Source organism: Pipistrellus kuhlii, unplaced genomic scaffold (genome assembly GCF_014108245.1).
Source record: "Pipistrellus kuhlii isolate mPipKuh1 unplaced genomic scaffold, mPipKuh1.p scaffold_m20_p_2, whole genome shotgun sequence".
In the NCBI taxonomy this organism is placed as follows: Eukaryota; Metazoa; Chordata; class Mammalia; order Chiroptera; family Vespertilionidae; genus Pipistrellus; species Pipistrellus kuhlii.
Genome location: NW_023425515.1, coordinates 46,814,569 through 46,832,854, shown reverse-complemented (window position 1 = coordinate 46,832,854; position 18,286 = coordinate 46,814,569). Strand labels below are relative to the sequence as shown.

At 42.3% G+C, this 18,286-nt stretch overlaps 1 protein-coding gene across 11 annotated transcripts in view; it reads left to right on the top strand.

Annotated features, from left to right (window-relative positions):
• The window catches only part of SENP5 (SUMO specific peptidase 5), a 48,527-nt gene that overhangs the window by 2,920 nt on the left and 27,321 nt on the right, over positions 1 to 18,286 (top strand). For 10 of the 11 annotated variants that reach the window (XM_036448559.2, XM_036448555.2, XM_045583863.1 and 7 more), the window contains exon 2: positions 13,665 to 15,151. In XM_036448559.2, the coding sequence (XP_036304452.1) occupies positions 13,696 to 15,151 (1,456 nt within the window). In that variant the 5' untranslated portion in view covers positions 13,665 to 13,695. Of the gene's footprint in view, positions 1 to 13,661; positions 15,152 to 18,286 lie in introns of those variants that run through there. The other variant, XM_036448558.2, reaches the window with a different exon arrangement.

Genomic DNA, 18,286 nt, shown 5'->3' with positions numbered 1-18,286 from the left:
GAATAATTTTAATTAAATTTTTTTTAAAAAATATATTTTATTGATTTTTTACAGAGAGGAAGGGAGAGAGATAGAGAGCTAGAAACGTCGATGAGAGAGAAACATCGACCAGCTGCCTCTTGCACACCCCCCACTGGGGATGTGCCCGCAACCAAGGTACATGCCCTTGACCGGAATCAAACCTGGGACCTTTCAGTCCGCAGACCGACGCTCTACCACTGAGCCAAACCGGTTTCGGCTAAATTTTTAATAGTTTTTTTGCCAGCCTTCATAAACCATGGGAAAATTCCATTTTGTGAATATTTTGCTTTTGTATTGGCTTATCGATCGTAAACCCAGTGCACTATATACAGACTCCCTCCCTCCCCCTATTCTGGTATGCATGACCACTTAACTTTGCGTCACTAGCCAGCTTCCTAAGAGGAACTCAGTTTGAGAATTGAGCTCTATATTGCCTTGTAAACACCTGATTTAACTAAAGGCTTTCACTATTTGCTTTACGCTTGTCCTTGAATTTTTACTTTCTTTCCTTGGTTAAATAGTACTGTGCTACTGATTTTAAAATTTTGATAGATGTCAAGAAAGCATCAGCTAATGAGGTGGTAACAGTGCCTCATGTGTATTTTTCTTATCGTTTATAGTGAAAAGCTTATGACTATTTTGTGCGGGAGAGGGGTGGTTAATATCGTATTTTCCGGCGTATAAGATGACTTTTGAAACGAAAAAAAGTCAACCGAAAATCGGGGGCAAAAGACCAAAATTGCACAAAAATTACCTGCAGATCTTGACGACAAAGTAAGTCTTTTCTTTGAAGTGAGGGGTAGTCTTATACAGCGAATATAGGCCTAAACCTATGTTTTAATTGTAAAATTAGGGGGTCGTCTTATACGCCGGAAAATACGGTATTTAAATAATTATTAAGGTAATAGGCCATCAGGAAAATATATTCACCCTCAGATTATTCTTTGATAGTCTTCTCATTGCTCCAGTAAATTTCTATTCTGTTAGTAGTAAAATCAGAAATGAACACTATATCACAAATCTTCTAAAGCAGAGGTGGGGAACATCGGGCCTGCAGGCCAAATACAGCCCACAAAATCATTTGGTCTGGCTCTGGGAAGGCATTAGCGGTGAGTTAATTAAATGTTTGACCAGAGAGAAACCAAAATGGTGGCACAGGTAAACACCTGAACTTGCTGCCTCGCACAACAACTTCAAAGCTACAACTAAAAGACAAAATGGACATCATCCAGAACCATAGGAAGCCTGGCTAAGTGGAAATTCTACAACTAAAAGGGAAGAGAAACACACACTGAGACTCAAAGGAGCTGCGGAAGTAAAGTGCAGAGGTACAGAGGCGTGAACACTTGTGTGAAGAGGGCAAGCAACTGAGTACACGGCTGTCTTTTTCAAGCGGGAGGGAGATAAAAGCTGCCAACTGCTCTGAACTCCAGTTCTGGGTGAGACTCTGGGGACCCAGACTCATACTAGGAGAAACTCGACTGTCTGGCAGCAGGCAGAACTCGAGGGTGGCTTTCTCTCAGAGGTGCTTGCAGTGATTACCAAGGGACACTGAGATCCTGGGGCCTCTTAGGGCAGGGCTGACAGAAAGCCATTGCTGTCTGCTCTGCCCTGAGACTGCCCCATCCAAGCTGTGTGCAGAGGCTTTTACATATGATTGGCTTGGTCCTTTGAAATCTAAACTTACCTAACAAACTGCAGCAGAGTGAGTGAGACCCAGAACATCCAAAAAGCCTAAGGCCCCACAGTAGCTTGCATTACTTCACAGCTGGGCCTCATCTGGGCACCTCCAAAATCCAAACAAAGAAGAGGAATCTGCAGATCTCTCTGTAGCTCTTGCTGGGTGGCCTCAGGCAGAGGCTAAATTAGCACCTCCTTGGAGATCCAAGAGCCAGTATACCCAGGGATCAGAGTAGGACCATCCAGATTACAACTTCTCAGATCCATAAGGGACATACTCAGGGGGCAGACTCAGTGAGCACCAAAGTCCCACTGGAGCAAGTCTTGCCTCATAAGAGTGTCTCTAGCACAAAATTCTCCCATCATAGACACAGCTGTTCCTCACAGCCAATTGGTGTGGAGGTCAATTCCTCCCAGTGATACAAACAAAAATCAAGGTTTAACTACAAGACTGTGCACACAGCCCACAAAGGGGTGCACAAAGAGTGTCCACCTCAGGTAACGGGAAGCTGAGCCACTGGGACCTATAGGACACCTAGCAAACAAAGCCACTCTATCAACTCAGGGAAGCAGCCAAAATGTGGAGACAGAGAAACAGGTCACAAATGAAAGAAATGGAGGAAAGCAAATAACTGGATAGAGTTCAAAACCATGGTTATAAGGTTTTTCAAGAATTTTCTAGAAAAGGCTGATAAATTTAGTGAGACCCTGGAGGATATGAAAAAGGACCAACTAGAAATTAAGCATACACTGACTGAAATAAAAAATACTAACACCCAATAGCAGACTAGAGGATAGCAAGAATCAAATCAAAGGTTTGAAATACAAAGAAGCGAAAAACATGCAACCAGAAAAAGAAAAAAGAATCCAAAACTATGAAGATAGTGTAAGGACCTCTGGGACAACTTCAAGCGTACCAACATAATTATGGGGGATGCCAGAAGAAGAGAGAGCAAGATAGTGAAAACCTATACACTGTCTGAAATAAAGAATATACAGAAACTCAACTGTAGATCAACGTACCCCAAGAGTCAAACCGAAGATCTGGAATATGAGGAAACAAAATCACCCAACCAAAGAGGCAGAAAGAACCCAAAAGTGTGAGTATAGTGTAAGAAGCCTCTGGGATGGCTTTAAGTGTACACATATCCAACTTATCGGGTGCCAGAAGAAGAGAGAGAGCAGGATATTGGAAGGCCTATTGAAAGAAATGACAGAAAACTTTCCCTACCTGGTGAAAAAAATAAGACAAGTCCAGGAAGCACACAGAACCCCAAACAAGAGGAATCCAAAGAGGACCACACCAAGACATCATAATTAAAATGCCAAGGGCAAAAGACAGAATCTTGAAAGCAGCAAGAGAAAAACAGTTACCTACAAGGGAGTACCCATAGGACTGTCAGCTGATTTCTCAACAGAAACTATGCAGGCCAGAAGGGAGTGGCAAAAAATATTCAAAGTGATGAATAGCAGGAACCTACAACCAAGATTACTCAACCCAACAAAGCTATCATTCAGAATTGAAGGTCAGATAAAGAGCTTCACAGATAAGAAAAAGCTAAAGGAATTCATTACCGACAAATCAGTATTATATGAAATTCTGAAAGGTATCCTTTAAGAAGAGGAAGGAGGAAAAAAAGATAAAAATTATGAATAACAAATACATATCAACAAGTGAATCTAAAAATCAAGTGAATAAAACATCTGATGAATAGAATAAACTGGTGAATATAATAGAACCAGGGACATAGAAAGGAAGTGGACTGACAATTTTTTTGGGGAAAGGGTGTGAGGCGTGTGGGAAGAGATTGGACAAAAATTGTACACCTATGGATGAGGACAGTGGGGGCAGGGAGTAAGGGCAGAGGGCTGGGAAGGGGGGGGGGGAGAGGAAGCTATGGGGGGTAAAAAGAGGGAACATTTGTAATCTGAAAAAAAAAAATTTATTAAAAAATAATGTTTGACCAAAGATAGCACAGTAATTTTTTTAAGTTGATAATTTTGTATGTCCCTAAGATGATGTTATAAATATTCAAATAGCCCTTGGCAGAAAAACATTTCCCCACCTCTGCTCTAAAGGAAGATGCTAAATTATTTTCTTTCTAAAAATGACCCAGTTTTTAGCATATTAACTTTCTACAGCCAGATGACAAAGGACATTCTAAATTCGCTGATTAAAAAAGCCATGTTAGCCCAGCCAGTGTGGCTCAGTGGTTGAGCATCAAACCAAGAGGTCACTGGTTTGGTTCCCAGTCAGGGCACATGCCTGATTTTCGGTTTTGATCCCCAGTTGGGGGCATTCAGGAAACAGCCGATTGATGATGTTTCTCTCTCATCCATGTTTTTCTCTCTCTCTATCCCCCTCCCTTCTCTCTAAAAATTAATAAAAAATGTATTTTTAAAAAAGCCATGTTAACAGGTAGTCTATGAATTCATAACCTAGAGAAACAAATGGTATCTGACTTATGAAAAACCAACCTGCTGAGTCTCTAAATTTTTTATTTTTGTGAGTTTAAAATATTTTAATTTTGAATTTTTAAAAATTGTTTAATTTCATATTCTGATAGAGCTAACTTTTTAAGAAGAGGTATTTAGAAATTATAAATATGAACCCAGTGTCACGATTTTAATCTAAACTGACATTAAAGTGGGGAAGGAGTGAGTGGAGGTGGAAGAGGGCACAGGGGATTAATGGTGAAGGAAAAAAAAATTTTTTTTAATATATATTTTATTGATTTTTTACAGAGAGGAGGAGAGCGGGATAGAGAGCTAGAAACTTCAATGAGAGAGAAACATCGACCAGCTGCCTCTTGCACACCCCCTACCGGGGATGTGCCCGCAACCAATGTACATGGCCTTGACCGGAATCGAACCTGGGACCTTTCAGTCCGCAGACCGACGCTCTACCACTGAGCCAAACCGGTTTCGGCGAAAAAAAAATTTTAAAGAGAATTTAAAAAACCTTATATTAAAGAGTTAACATAGAAACAAAGGCAGGGTTAATATAACAACTTGAAGATTCAGTGAAAAGTGGAGTTTAGAAGTCCAGTTTTCACTGGTCCTTGAAGTAGTCTTCTGTATCTGTAAGGACTTGAGACTGAAATTGGATACTTAATCCACTTTGTATCTGGTGGCTGAATGTGAAGAAAGTATCATCTGTAAGTACCATAAATGTACAAGTCTCCAGTTCTCAGTCTTGATCTTTATGATTTATTCATGTCCTCTGATGCCAATGGGAAGTATTCGTTTTGTTTTTAATCTTGTTTCCTACTGCAAACCATTTATTCTGTCATTTTTCTGAGATGGGTAACCCCACTCCTGTTTGTTTACTAGAAACAGCTATTCTCATTACTGTCTTTTTACCTCTAAAAGAAAAAACTTTTTCATAGTAATGCTCCAGTTAACTTGTCTAGTAGCTGCCCTTAAAATTTCTACCCAGCCCTAGCTGGTTTGGCTCAGTGGATAAGAGTGTCAGCCTCTGGACTGAAGGGTTCCATGTTTGATTCCAGGCAAGGGCACATGCCTGGGTTGCGGGCTCGATCCCCAGTAGGGAGCGTGCAGGAGGCAGCCGATCAGTGTTTATCTCTCATCGTTGATGTTTCTATCTCTCTATCCCTCTCCCTTCCTCTCTAAAAATCAATAAAAATATATTTTTTAAAAAGTTAAAAAAATTATATCTAAATATTGGGCCCCTTAAAGATTATTCAGAATTTGGGCTGTCTTAGGGTCGGTGAATACCTAATAGTTGAAAGCTCACTTCTGTTTTCCTTGTGTTTGTGTTATTTTTCAAGGAATGTTGTTAATTGGTGAACATGAACACATAAAACATGGCTGAGAATACAGGTGCAGAAATGTAACGGGACCTCATGGGGACGTTGCTCTTAATTTTTATTACATGTGCTCTGGGCACAAGCTTGGGATTTGTCAGTCTTAGGGTGCAGTTGCTAGAGTCTTTATTAGCAGTATTGTCTTATTTCTTCAGCTAGTTAGATTTTCCAAAGAAGAATCTTCAAATCTCCGGCTTAGAGCTTACCCCAGCAGTCTGGTAGCTAAATTGGGGATAAGGATAGAAGCCTTAGCATTCAGTATGTAAGCCCTCACTTAAGTTCATTTAAACTCAACTATTTTTAATATGATACCCTCATTCTCAGATGTGCTAGGTATTTCCCTGTCCAGGAATCTTTTGTTGTACCCTCTAGAGCTACATTGTCTAATAGCCGCAAGCCACATGGAGCAACTTAAATAATTGAAATTAAATAAAATTAAAGATTTAGTTCCTCGGTGGCACCTCAGTGATTAATAACCATCTGTTCAGAGGCTATCATATTAGACAAGGCAGATGTAGGATAGTTTTGTCAGTGCAAAATTTTATTGCACAGTGCTGTTCTAACCTGAAAATAATGCTCCAAGCTTCTGCAAAGATGGTGAAGGGGCAGTAGGTTGGTTTTGAGGAAAGAGGGAGGGTATCTAATTGATTTGACCAATCCTTTTGTTTTTAACACCATATTTACCAACCCCTCTAATAGAATATGCTGCTGCCAATTCCTGACCTGTTTTGAGACATTGTATACTAGAGGCCCGGTGCATGAAATTCGTGCACTGGTTGTGTGTGGGGGGGTGTCCCTCAACCAAGCCTGCCCCCTCTCACAGACTGGGAGCCCTCAGTAGATGTTCTACTGACGGGGAGCAGGCCTAAACCAGTCTGGCCTTCCTCTGCAGGAGGTGACTGGGCTGATGGGGGAAAGGCACCAGCCCCATCGCCCCGCTGCTGCCGCCATTGTCACAGCTGCCAAGGTGTTCTCATCAACATGGACTCCAGTCCCTTCACCATGAAAAATGACAACTCTAGTATCTTATAACATCCCAGTCACTATGAGGTGCATTGACCGCCTATTGGTCCCTTCCCAGCCCTGCTCTCCTGGGCCTGCAGACTCTGAATGACAATGGCAAACAGGGATCAAGGGTAAGGGGCGGGAGGACGGGACTGGGGACTGGCAAGCAGGCAGAACAGCCAACCTCTTGGTCCCTCCCCCCAGCCCGCAGGCCCCAATAGCAGGATGTGAAAAGGCACCGCGGGGAACCAGGGTGGGTGGTGGCAGAGCGGGGCGGGGCTGGCAAGCAGGCAGAAGATGGTCCTGATCACAGGCGAGCCTAGGACCCTACTCGCACATGATTTCATGCGAAGGGCCTCTAGTATCTTATAAAATCCTCATAAATTGACTGAAGAATCTTGGTGCCTTGGCACACAATTTCAGAACTATGGATGTAAACTATTATGGTTTGGTGTATATTCTTTTAGACATTTGTCCCCTATAAATATTCAAATATACTTACATTTTTTTCTTTCACCACAGTGGGTTCATAACAACTTGGGGTTTGGCTTATTTTCATTCAACAATATGTTGTAAAGATATTGGAATGATAATATACATTTAATTCCACTTCAGCCTGAGAAGTCATTAAAACACTAGAGAAATATGTGGGTTTTTTAGAACCCAAATGACAAAGAATAGAAGCAGGGAGAATAACAAAATTCTGGAAGCTGGAAAGCAGATTAGCAGAATGGATTAGCAGACTTGAGAAAGCCAACGTGAAGTCATATTTTTTGTTTCAGAGCCTTTAAAAATTTTCAAGATTAGTGGTGTCATGTACTGTAAAGGTGAAGGTAAAGCAAAAAAAAAAAAAAAAAAAAAAAAAAAAAAAAAAAATATATATATATATATATATATATATATATATATATATATATATGCATGCAATTGTATGACAGTCTATTTAAGAAAAATACTTTCAGATAGAAATGACCTTTTTGTCCCATACATGGTAACTAGAGATTTAGTATCTGGATGGAGAGGGTAAAACAATCTTTGGATTTGGTGGATGCACAGCTGAGGGTGGGGTACAGGCCTGCAGGAGAGGGCAGTTAGGGGTGACCAGGCCTGCAGGGGAGCAGTTAGGCATCAATCAGGCTGGCAGGGGAGTGGTTAGGGGCAATCAGGAAGTCAGACATACGAGCACTTGGGAGCCAGCAATCCTGGATTGTGAGAGGGATGTCCCAGATTGGAGAGGGTGCAGGCTGGGCTGAGGGACACATCCCCCACCTTGTGCACGAATCCGTGCATGTGCGTGCCTGTGTGTGTGTGTGTGTGTGTGTGTGTGTGTGTGGTTACACTTACACACACACTAGAGAGCTGGTGCACAGATTCGTGCACTGGTAGGGCTCCTCGGCCTGGCCTGCAAGGATCAGGCCAAAAACAGCCCTCTGACATCACCCAGGGGTCTTGGATGGCGAGAAGGTGGTTCTTGGGTGACACACTCCAGAATCAGGGTCCCTTCTCTCTACTTCTTGCTGTGTCACCTGAGAACTGCAGTTACCAACTCACCACAGCTCAGCAGCTCCTGCATTGAGTGTCTGACCCCTGATGGTCAGTGCACATCATAGCTACCGGTCAGAGTGTCTGCTCCCTGGGGGTCATTGCATATCATAGCTACTGGTTGGACGGATGCTTAGGCTTTTCTAGATATAAATTAGAGGCCTGGTGCACGAAATTCATGCATAGGGTGGGGGAGGGGTGGTGGTGTCCCTCAGCCCAGCCTGCACCCTCTCCAATCTGGGACCCCTCAAGGGATGTCCGACCGGGATCGGGCCTAAACAGGCAGTCGGACATCCATCTCATAATCCAGGATTACTGGCTCCCAACTGCTCACCTGCCTGCCTTCCCGATTGCCCCTAACTGCTTCTGCCTGCCAGCCTGATCACCCCCTAACTACTCCCATGCCAGCCTGATTGATGTCTAACTGCTCCCCTGCCTGCCTATTTGCCCCCAATTTCCCTCTGCTGGCCTGGTCACCCCTAACTGCCCTCCTCTGCAGGGTTGATCACCCCCAACTGCCCTTCCTTGCAGGCCTGGTGCCTCCCAACTGCCCTCCCTTGCTGGCCATCTTGTAGTGGCCAGCTTGTGTCCACATAGGGACAGGATCTTTGACTACATGGGGGCAGTCATCTTGTGTGTTGGAGTGATGGTCAGTTTGCATATTACTCTTTTATTAGATAGGATAGAGGCCTGGTGCACGGGTGGGGGCGAGCTGGTTTGCCCTGAAGGGTGTCCCAGATCAGGATGGGGGTTCCCTTGGGGTGTGGGGTGGCCTGAGCAAGGGGCCTGTGGTGGTTTGCAGGCCAGCCACGCCCCCTGGTGAGCCAAGTGGAGGCCCTGGTATCTGAAATTTATTTACCTTCTACAATTGAAATTTTGTAGCCTGGAACGGCAGCCAAGTCCTCTGCTCGCTTGGTGGCTGCTGCCATTTCTGTTTGGATTTGTTTACCGTCTATAATTGAAACTTTGTAGCCTTGAGTGGAGGCTTAGGCCGTCTAGGGCAGGTGGAAAGCTTGGCTTCTTTTATTGCCAGAGAAACCCAAGCTTCCCTTCTGCTATCTGTGGCTTCAGCCATCTTGGTTGGGTTTAATTTGCATGCTTGCTCTGATTGGCTGGTGGATGTGGCTGGTAGGCATGGCTGGCGGGTATAGCAGAGTTATGGTCAATTTGTATATTATTCTTTTATTAGATATTTATTGATTTCAGAAATAGAGGAAGATGGAGAAAGAGAGTTAGAAATATCAATGATGAAGGAGAATAATTGATTGGCTGCCTTCTGCACCAATCTGGGAATTGAACCTGCAATCTGGGCATGAACCCCGACTGGGAATCAAACTGGGACCTCCTGGTTTATAGGTCAATGCTCAACCATTGAGTCACACTGGCCAGGCCCCATGACTATCATTTTATATTCATTTGCTCAGTATGTGTTTTTTGGCCATTGTGAGTCTCTTAAAGTTGTCTCCTGTATCCTTTTGACATGTCTCAGAAATTTTTAAAATATATATATTTTATTGATTTTTCACAGAAAGGAAGAGAGAGGGATAGAGAGTTAGAAACATCCATGAGAGAGAATCATCGATCAGCTGCTCTTGCACACCCCCTACTGGGGATGTGCCTGCAACCAAGGTACATGCCCTTGCCCAGAATCGAACCCGGTTCCTTTCAGTCCGCAGGCCTACGCTCTATCCACTGAGCCAAACCGGTCCCGGCATGTCTTATAAATTTTTTAGCACTTGTATACTTTCTGGCACTACAACAATATTCCAGGTTTATCTTATACTTCCTCCGCCCCAGCTCTGGAGTCAGCCGTTTAAGTGTAGAGTAATATTTAGAAACCAAGATCTGCGTTCTGGAAGGGCACATTGCTACTGGGATGCTATTGCTTCTAGACTCTTAAATGGACAGAGCTAGAAAATAAATTTACCAGTGTGTGTGTGCACACTTTTAGATTTCTGTGTGTGTGTGTGTGTGTGTGTGTATGTGTATATTCATACAAATACCTCTGGTTTCTGTCTGTCCCTACGGATTCAGAGTTATCTCACTTTGTCTCTCTCATTACTTGTAACTTCACCAACAGTGTGAAACCTAGTTCTAGTTACCCACAACATATGAACTTATTTGATTAATCCTATATAATAAGGAGGGAATATGCAAATTGACCATCACTTCATCACATATAATAGATGGCTGCACCCACAGCTAAGGCCAAGTTCCCATAAGGAGCCTTAACAAGCAATCAGCAGGGATCTGAGGCTACATCCTCCCCATGCTCTCCCTCACCCTATGGGTCTTAACAGGGAACCTCAGGCTGCATTCCCCACCCAGCCGGGCTTGACAGGGGACCTCAGGCAGTGCCCCCTGCCCTGGCATCAGGCTAGGAGACCTCAGGCCACACTCCCCGCCCATTGCCAGGCTCTGGGATCTGAGGCCACACTCCCCGCCCCATTGCCAGGCTCTGGGATCTGAGGCCACACTCCCCGCCTGGCGGGGCTTGACAGGGGACCTCATGGTGCGCTTCCTGTCCTCGTGCTGGACTAGGGGACCTCAGGCTGTTCCCCCTGCCCCAGTGCCAGGCCCCTCACCAGGTGGGGCTTGACGGGATCTCAGGCAGTGTCCCCTATCTGGCGGGGCTTAACAGAGGACCTCAAGGCACGCCCTCCACCCCTATCTGGGCTGGGGGACCTCAGGCCACACCCCAACCCTGGCATCGGGCCAGGGGGCCTGAGGCTATGCCCCCTGCCCAGTGGGGCTTGACAAGGGTGGGACTGGCCGGGTCTGGATCTAGCCCAATGGGGGAGGGGGACTGCCGGGTCTGGGTCTCATGCAATTTTGAAATGCATGTGGGTGGGCAGGGACTTGACTCTGGGTCCCATGGTGAGCCCCAGACTCTGACATGAGGAAGGTTTTCATATACATTTTACTAATTTTCTTTCATCTCTGACACTTCTATTATAGAGAAAGGGCAAATAGCAATGTTAAATTATTTCCTCTAATTCAGTGTTTCCCAAAGTGTGGTACCCGTACCCCTAGAGGTACGGGAAGAGTTTGGTGGGGGTACGCATTGCACCGGAGTTTGGTGGGGATATGCACTGCACCGTGCTTAGCTGCGCCTAATTCTACGTTCTCATGAGTACGAGGGGTACTCAGCGTTACGAAAATTATAGAAGGGGTACACGTATGTCAAAAGTTTGGGAAACACTGCATTAATCCCCTTTTAATGTGCACGAATTTCATGTACCGGGCCACTAGTTTTAGAATAAAGACAAAGCAGTTTCAGAATTTCATTTCTCTTTGAAAAATTCAATAACTGAAGTATAGTATTTGTATAGTTTTTTTTTTTTTTCTCATCTTACACAGTTTTCGAAATTTACTTTGGCTAATTCTTTTCTGGTCTACTCCTTTCATTCTGGTTACGTTGATTATTTGTAATACAGTAAGGTTCATTTATTATTGTTTTTATTTATTTCAGTTTGGATTTACTGTACAATAAACCCCCAGTTTTGTGGACCTTAATTTAATGGACTCCCTAGAAAGTAAAACTTTTGTTTTCTGCCAAGATAGGAGAAGGAATCATAGGGGTTTTTTTTTATTCAGACTTTGAACCAGTTCTTCATTTTTCCACTCCCCTCCTTTCCTGATAGGTATTATTGCTTTCAATTCTTAATCCTTTCTGAGGTCCTGTAGCTTGCCCCTACTGCTGGCTTAATTTCTGCTATTTTGGCCTTCTAAGTCTGTTAATACTCATTCATCTGCTTTCTTCTTTTATTTATTTATTTATTTTTTTAAACTTAAAAAATATATATATATATTTTATTGATTTTTCACAGAGAGGAAGAGAGAGGGATAGAGAGTCAGAAACATTGATGAGAGAGAATCATCAATCAGCTGCCTCTTGCACACCCTATACTGGGGATGTGTCCGCAACCAAGGTACATGCCCTTGCCCGGAATCGAACCCGGGACCTTTCAGTTTGCAGGCCGACGCTCTATCCACTGAGCCAAACCGTTCCCGGCTCTTCTTTTATTTTTAAATTTATTTTTTAAACATTTCTTATTGATTTTTTTACAGAGAGGAAGGGAAAGGGATAGAGAGTTAGAAACATCGATGAGAGAAAAACATCGATCAGCTGCCTCCTGCACACCTCCTACTGGGGATGTGCCTGCAACCAAGGTACATGCCCTTGACCGGAATTGAATTTGAGACCTTTCAGTCCACAGGCCAACGCTCTATCCACTGAGCCAAACCAGTTTTGGCTGCTTTCTTCTTTTAAAAATAGTATTGCTCTCATTTCCTTTTTCATTATCTTTGTCCTTGAGTGTTTTTACCATTTTAAAACCCATGTTTGTTATCTTAATGGGATTTAGGGAGGGAACTGAGGTAAACATGTATTTAGTCCTTGCATATTGGGAAATGATTCTTTTTTATTTTATTTTATTTTATTTTATTTTATTTTATTTTATTTTTATTGATTTTTTTACAGAGAGGAAGAGAGAGAGACAGAGAGCTAGAAACGTCGATGAGAGAGAAACATCGACCAGCTGCCTCTTGCACACCCCCTACCGGGGATGTGCCCGCAACCAAGGTACATGCCCTTGACCGGAATCGAACCCGGGATCTTTCAGTCCGCCTGCTGACGCTCTACCACTGAGCCAAACCGGTTTCGGCGATTCTTAAAACTTATTTTATTGTGGGGCCGGGATCGGTTTGGCTCAGTGGATAGAGCAACGGCCTGCAGACTGAAAGGTCCTGGGTTCAATTCCGGTTGAGGGCATGTACCTTGGTTGCGGGCACATCCCCAGTAAGGGGTGTGCAAGAGGCAGCTGATCGATGATTCTCTCTCATCGATGTTTCTAACTCTCTATCCCTCTCTCTTCCTCTCTGTGAAAAATCAATAAAAGTAAAAATAAACAAAAACAAACAAACAAACAAAAAAAACCCTTATTTTATTGTGGGTACGTATAGCAAACAGGGTCATGTTAGAGTACCCATGACTTTCTCCTCAACTTTCACTGTGGGGAATCCCTTGATCATGTAGGATTTCATTGTGTCTGATAGTCTAAGTTGAACTTTTTGTGCTCTCTTTATTCATTTTTTTAAAATTTATATTTCTGTGAATATATCTCTATAATCTAAATTTATTTAAAGACTTTTTTTTACTGATTTTTTAGAGAGAGGAAGGAAGAAGTAGAGAGAGAAAGAGCAAAACATTGATGTGAGAGTGGTGCATCAATCAATGGCCTCCTGCATGCCCCTACCTGGGATCAGACTCACAACCTGGGCATGTGCCGTGACCTGGAATTGAACTGGCAACCTTCCAGTGCACAGGATGACACCCAACCAAGCCACATTGGCCAAGCTTGACCTAAATTTTTTTAATTGATTTTTTTTCATAGAGAAAGGAAGGGATAGACAGAATCATCAACTTGTTATATCCACCTATTTTGGCTGATTTTGTATGTGTCCTAACGGGATCGAACTTGCAGCCTTAGTGTATCTGGATGATGCTTTAACCAAGTTACCCCGCCAGGGCTCTTTATGACCTAATTTTTAGGGTAGAAATGTAACTTTTCTTTTTCTTCTTTACAGCTACATCCAGATCTCATTATGTATCAGAAAGATGAAAAAACAGAGGAAAATTCTATGGAGGAAAGGAATCCACTTAGCTTTTTCTGAGAAATGGAATACTGGGTTTGGAGGTTTTAAGAAGTTCTACTTTCATCAGCACTTGTGCATTCTGAAAGCAAAGTTGGGAAGGCCAGTTACCTGGAGCAGGCAGGTGAGGCATTTCCAGAGCAGAAAGAAGGGCCTTCAAACCCAGCAAACTTGGATCCAGGATGAACCCCTTTTTGATAAGACGAAGTTGAATGTGGCTGCTGAAAACGTTAGTCCTCTGTCCTCTAAAGTGAAAAGAAACGGCAGTAAACACTCAAGGACCCTCCCGAAACGCCAAGCAGAGAAGTCGCTGTCAGCAGAGAACTGTGACCATGAGGACCACGGAGGGAAAAATCTCTCGCAGGCAGGGGCTGACTTACCAGCAAATAGTGTTTTAGGTCACAGACCCAGGAGGGAGCTGCAAGCTTCTGACTTTCCCATGAAGTTCAATGGGGAGAGTGGCACGGTTGTGGTCACCTTGAGCAACCATAAGAGAAAGCGCTTTTGTTATGGCTGCTGCCGAGGACTGGAGCACCCCAGGAAGAGGGGACCTCTGACTCCGAAAAAGTTCCAACTTAACCAACATAGAAGAACAAAAGGATCTCCTCTTATGATGTATGAGAAATTATCCATGATTAGATTTCGGTACAGGATTCTCCGATCCCAGCACTTCAGAACAAAGAGCAAAGTTTGCAAGCTAAAAAAAGCCCAGCAAAGCTGGGTGCAGGTCACTGGGGACCATCAGGAGACCCTTAGGGAGAACAGTGAGGGTGGCAATTGCAGCCCATTCCCTTCCCCAGAACTGAAAGACCCTTCTTGTCGGCATCAACCACACTTCCCAGACATGGACAGCAGTGCTGTGACGAAAGGAAAGAACTCTCACATGCCTGATGGCTGCGCTAAAGGAAGCCCTTTCTTGGGCAAGGAGCTTAGTTTAGCTGAAGCATTCCCTGACCAACAGAATGGCGGTGCCACATACACCTGGGACCAGTCACCCTCTTCCCCTCCTAAGTGGGAGTTTCCAGAGCTAATTCATGACATCCCCTTACCAGACCATCATTCTAGTAACGTGTTTATCTCAGAAACCGAAAGAGAAACTGTGACTCTTGGTCAGGAAAATCGGACAAGTAATGACACAGTAAAATTGCCAGTGTCTGGGGCAGATCAATCTGTAAGTAATGTAGATGGGCCTGTGTCCGAAGAGACTGTTCAGAAAGAGGGCTCGTACCAGATGGATGAGGATGGACCTCTCAAGCAGAACATTCTTAGTTCTAAGTTGCTGGACCACCCTTATTGTAAAAGCCCGCTGGAGGCTCCTCTGATGTGCAGTGGAGTCACCCTAGAAAATCAAGTGGGAGGTGGGAAGAACAGTCAGAAAGCATCTCCAGTGGATGACGAACAGCTGTCAGTCTGCCTTTCTGGTATGCACTCTTCCTTTATTCTCCCAACCTCCAGCCCACACTCGCTGTTCATTGTGCTGTCTAGGATAGTGCTTTTCCCTTCCACACATGGATTTCCCTTTACACAATTAGACATGCTCCTTGACATTTGTCTTTTATATTGCTTTATTATGTAGATGTCCCATAGTTTAATTCTTGATTGAAGGACACTTCCAGTTGTTTTCTTCTATAAACAATGGTGCAATGCAACTACTTCTTTATAATTATGCAGGTGTTTCTGTAAGTTAAATTCCTGGTAGTAGAATTGATGGTGGAAGAATATATTAAAAATTTTAAGAGGATTGTTACATTAGAGTTCAAAAAGTTGAGTCAGTTTACACTTGTTAAATTTTGTCAGTCTTACGGATCACGAGAGTTTTTCGCTTTAATTTGAGGGTTTTTTTTTAATGTTCAGTTTTTATTTTTATTTTTTAAGCATTTTTTATTTTAATACTATTGAATTTTTTGGTGTGACATTGGTTAATAAAATTAGTTAGGCGTCAGGGGTACAATTCTGTAATACCCCTGGGGTACATCATCCGGGATATATCATCTGTATATTGTATTGTGTTTACCTCCCCAAGTCATAATTTGCTTTTTTGAGTTTAAAGTTTGAACATTTTTGTCTATATTTGTTGGCCATTTTTTGTTTGTATATAACTTTTATTTGCCTATTTTTCTATTGGGTTATTTATTTAATTACAAGAAGCTCTTATGTACCAGGCAATGTGACAGTTCTAAGAATGTAGCACTAAATACTCTGTGAGGGCAGGATACACTGATTCTTACCTCCATAGACTTTATCTTTATCATCATTCTAGTTTTAAAGATGTTAAATTAAATTTTAATTATAAATATGATGAGTTTGTTTTTCTCTCCCAAAAGATAAAAGCCTACACTTTGTATATAGTTTTGCTTAACAGAAATTTTTTTTTTTTTTTTTTTAAATATATTTTTATTGATTTTGTACAGAGAGGAAGGGATAGAGATAGAGAGCTAGAAACATCAACGAGAGAGAGCCATCGATCAGTCGCCTCCTGCACACCCCCCACTGGGGATATGCCCGCAACCAAGGTACATGCCCTTGACTGGAATCGAACCCGGGTCCCCTCAGTCCCCAAGCCGACGCTCTATCCATTGAGCCAAACCGGTCCCGGCTTAACAGAAATTTTCAGTTCTTTCATAGTAAAATGTATCTGTCTTTACTTTATGGCCTCAGGTTACTGTGTCATGTTTTATTTTATTTTATTTTTTATTTATTTTTATTTTTTTATATATTTTATTGATTTTGTACAGAGAGGAAGAGAGAGAGAGTCAGAAACATCGATGAGAGAGAGTCATCGATCAGCCGCCTCCTGCACATCCCCCACTGGGGATATGCCCACAACCAAGGTACATGCCCTTGACTGGAATCGAACCCGGGTCCCCTCAGTCCCCAAGCTGACGCTCTATCCACTGAGCCAAACCGGTCTCGGCATTGTGTCATGTTTTAATTGTTAAAATCTACCCCCCAAAATCAGTTGGCATAAACATTTTTGGAAGACACTATGGTAGAGTGTCTAACATGTATTCCCCTTATTGCAATTTATCCAAGATCTAAAAGAGTACAAATATATTTGTACAGGGACATTACTTAAGACAATAAATGTTTCTATGGCACATTCAAGCAGTAGTATACTATGAAGCTGTTAAGGAATAAATTGTATCTGTATTTTGATACTGAAAGCTGCCTATATAAAATGAAAAAGCAAGTTGTAAAATGATGCCATTTTGTTAAATATTACATATGCATATATGTAGGATAAGTATATGTATATATGTGTCCACATGTATCTGTATAAGATATATCTGGACAGATATATCAAATTTTTATAAATGGCTTTTTCTGGAAAGATATATCAAATTTTTATAAATGGCTTTTATAAAAGGCAAGTTACTTCTTGGTGGTTTAAATAATTCTGAACACTTTGTTTGGCCAACAATTAAATCTGTATAAAAAATTCCCAGACACACATGCAAAAACCTCTTCAAAGTACAGAGTCCTAGCAAATCTTTAAAAAACCTATTTTTGTCATTTATACTGTCCAGAAGAAAGACAAATTTCCCTACCATGAGATTAGCAGAACCATGATACACAAACCTAAAATACCAAATTAATTTATACATATAGATGTAGCACTTCCAAAAACAATAAGTACATTGAATATGGCATATATTAAAACTGTAGCATGATGTGAGGAAGTAGGAATTTTTATAGAATTCATGTTTATTCACATTAGTGATGTGTACTGCAATACATGAAAAGTATGTTAAAAACACATGTGTCTCTCCATACTTAAAACTAGGAGGAGAGTTTGGGGAAATCAGAAACTGAGTAACTCCCAGAAGGCAGAAAGGAGAGGGACGGTCCAAAGGGGAGCCCCAGGAGCAGAAGGAAGATTAGTGCAGGGAAATGATGCAGTACCAAGTGAGGCCCATTTCTGGAGATGGTAGAGGTAGAAAGGAAAGGGGAGACCTATGATAAAAGACTGAGTAGAGGAATCTCAGCAAAAGTATCTTTCCCGGCCTGTGCCACATATCAGCAAGGAGGATATCAGCCATCAGGCTGCAATCCTCACTCCTTTTGCGTACAGCATTGGTATTCTAACAACAAGATATTGATGGGGAGAGAGGACATTTCCCATCCTCCCTGCTCCAATACTCGTAACACTTGGCAAGAATGAGGAACAGTCATTTCCAGAACAGTTTTTGGAGTTCTTAGCTTCTGCACCAAATTGAAAATAGTTCAAGACAGCCTTAGCCGGTTAGGCTCAGTGGATAGAGCGTCGGCTGTATGTACTTCAATATACTTACTGTTTCATAATATTATCCATTAGTTTAAGTGGAATATGAGTGTAAAGAGAAAGTTATTCTTTTCAAAACCAAGTTGGATGTGTTGAAATGACAACTGAGTTGCTGAAAAAAATTTATACTGAGTTTTGCTTATACAAGATAACTTTTTAAAAGTATGTTTTTATTTATTTTTTTTTAGGTGGGATAGAAATAGAAACATTGATGAGAGAGAAAACATATACTTTAAAAGAGTTGGAGGATATGAAAATCTAGGATTCTGTATTC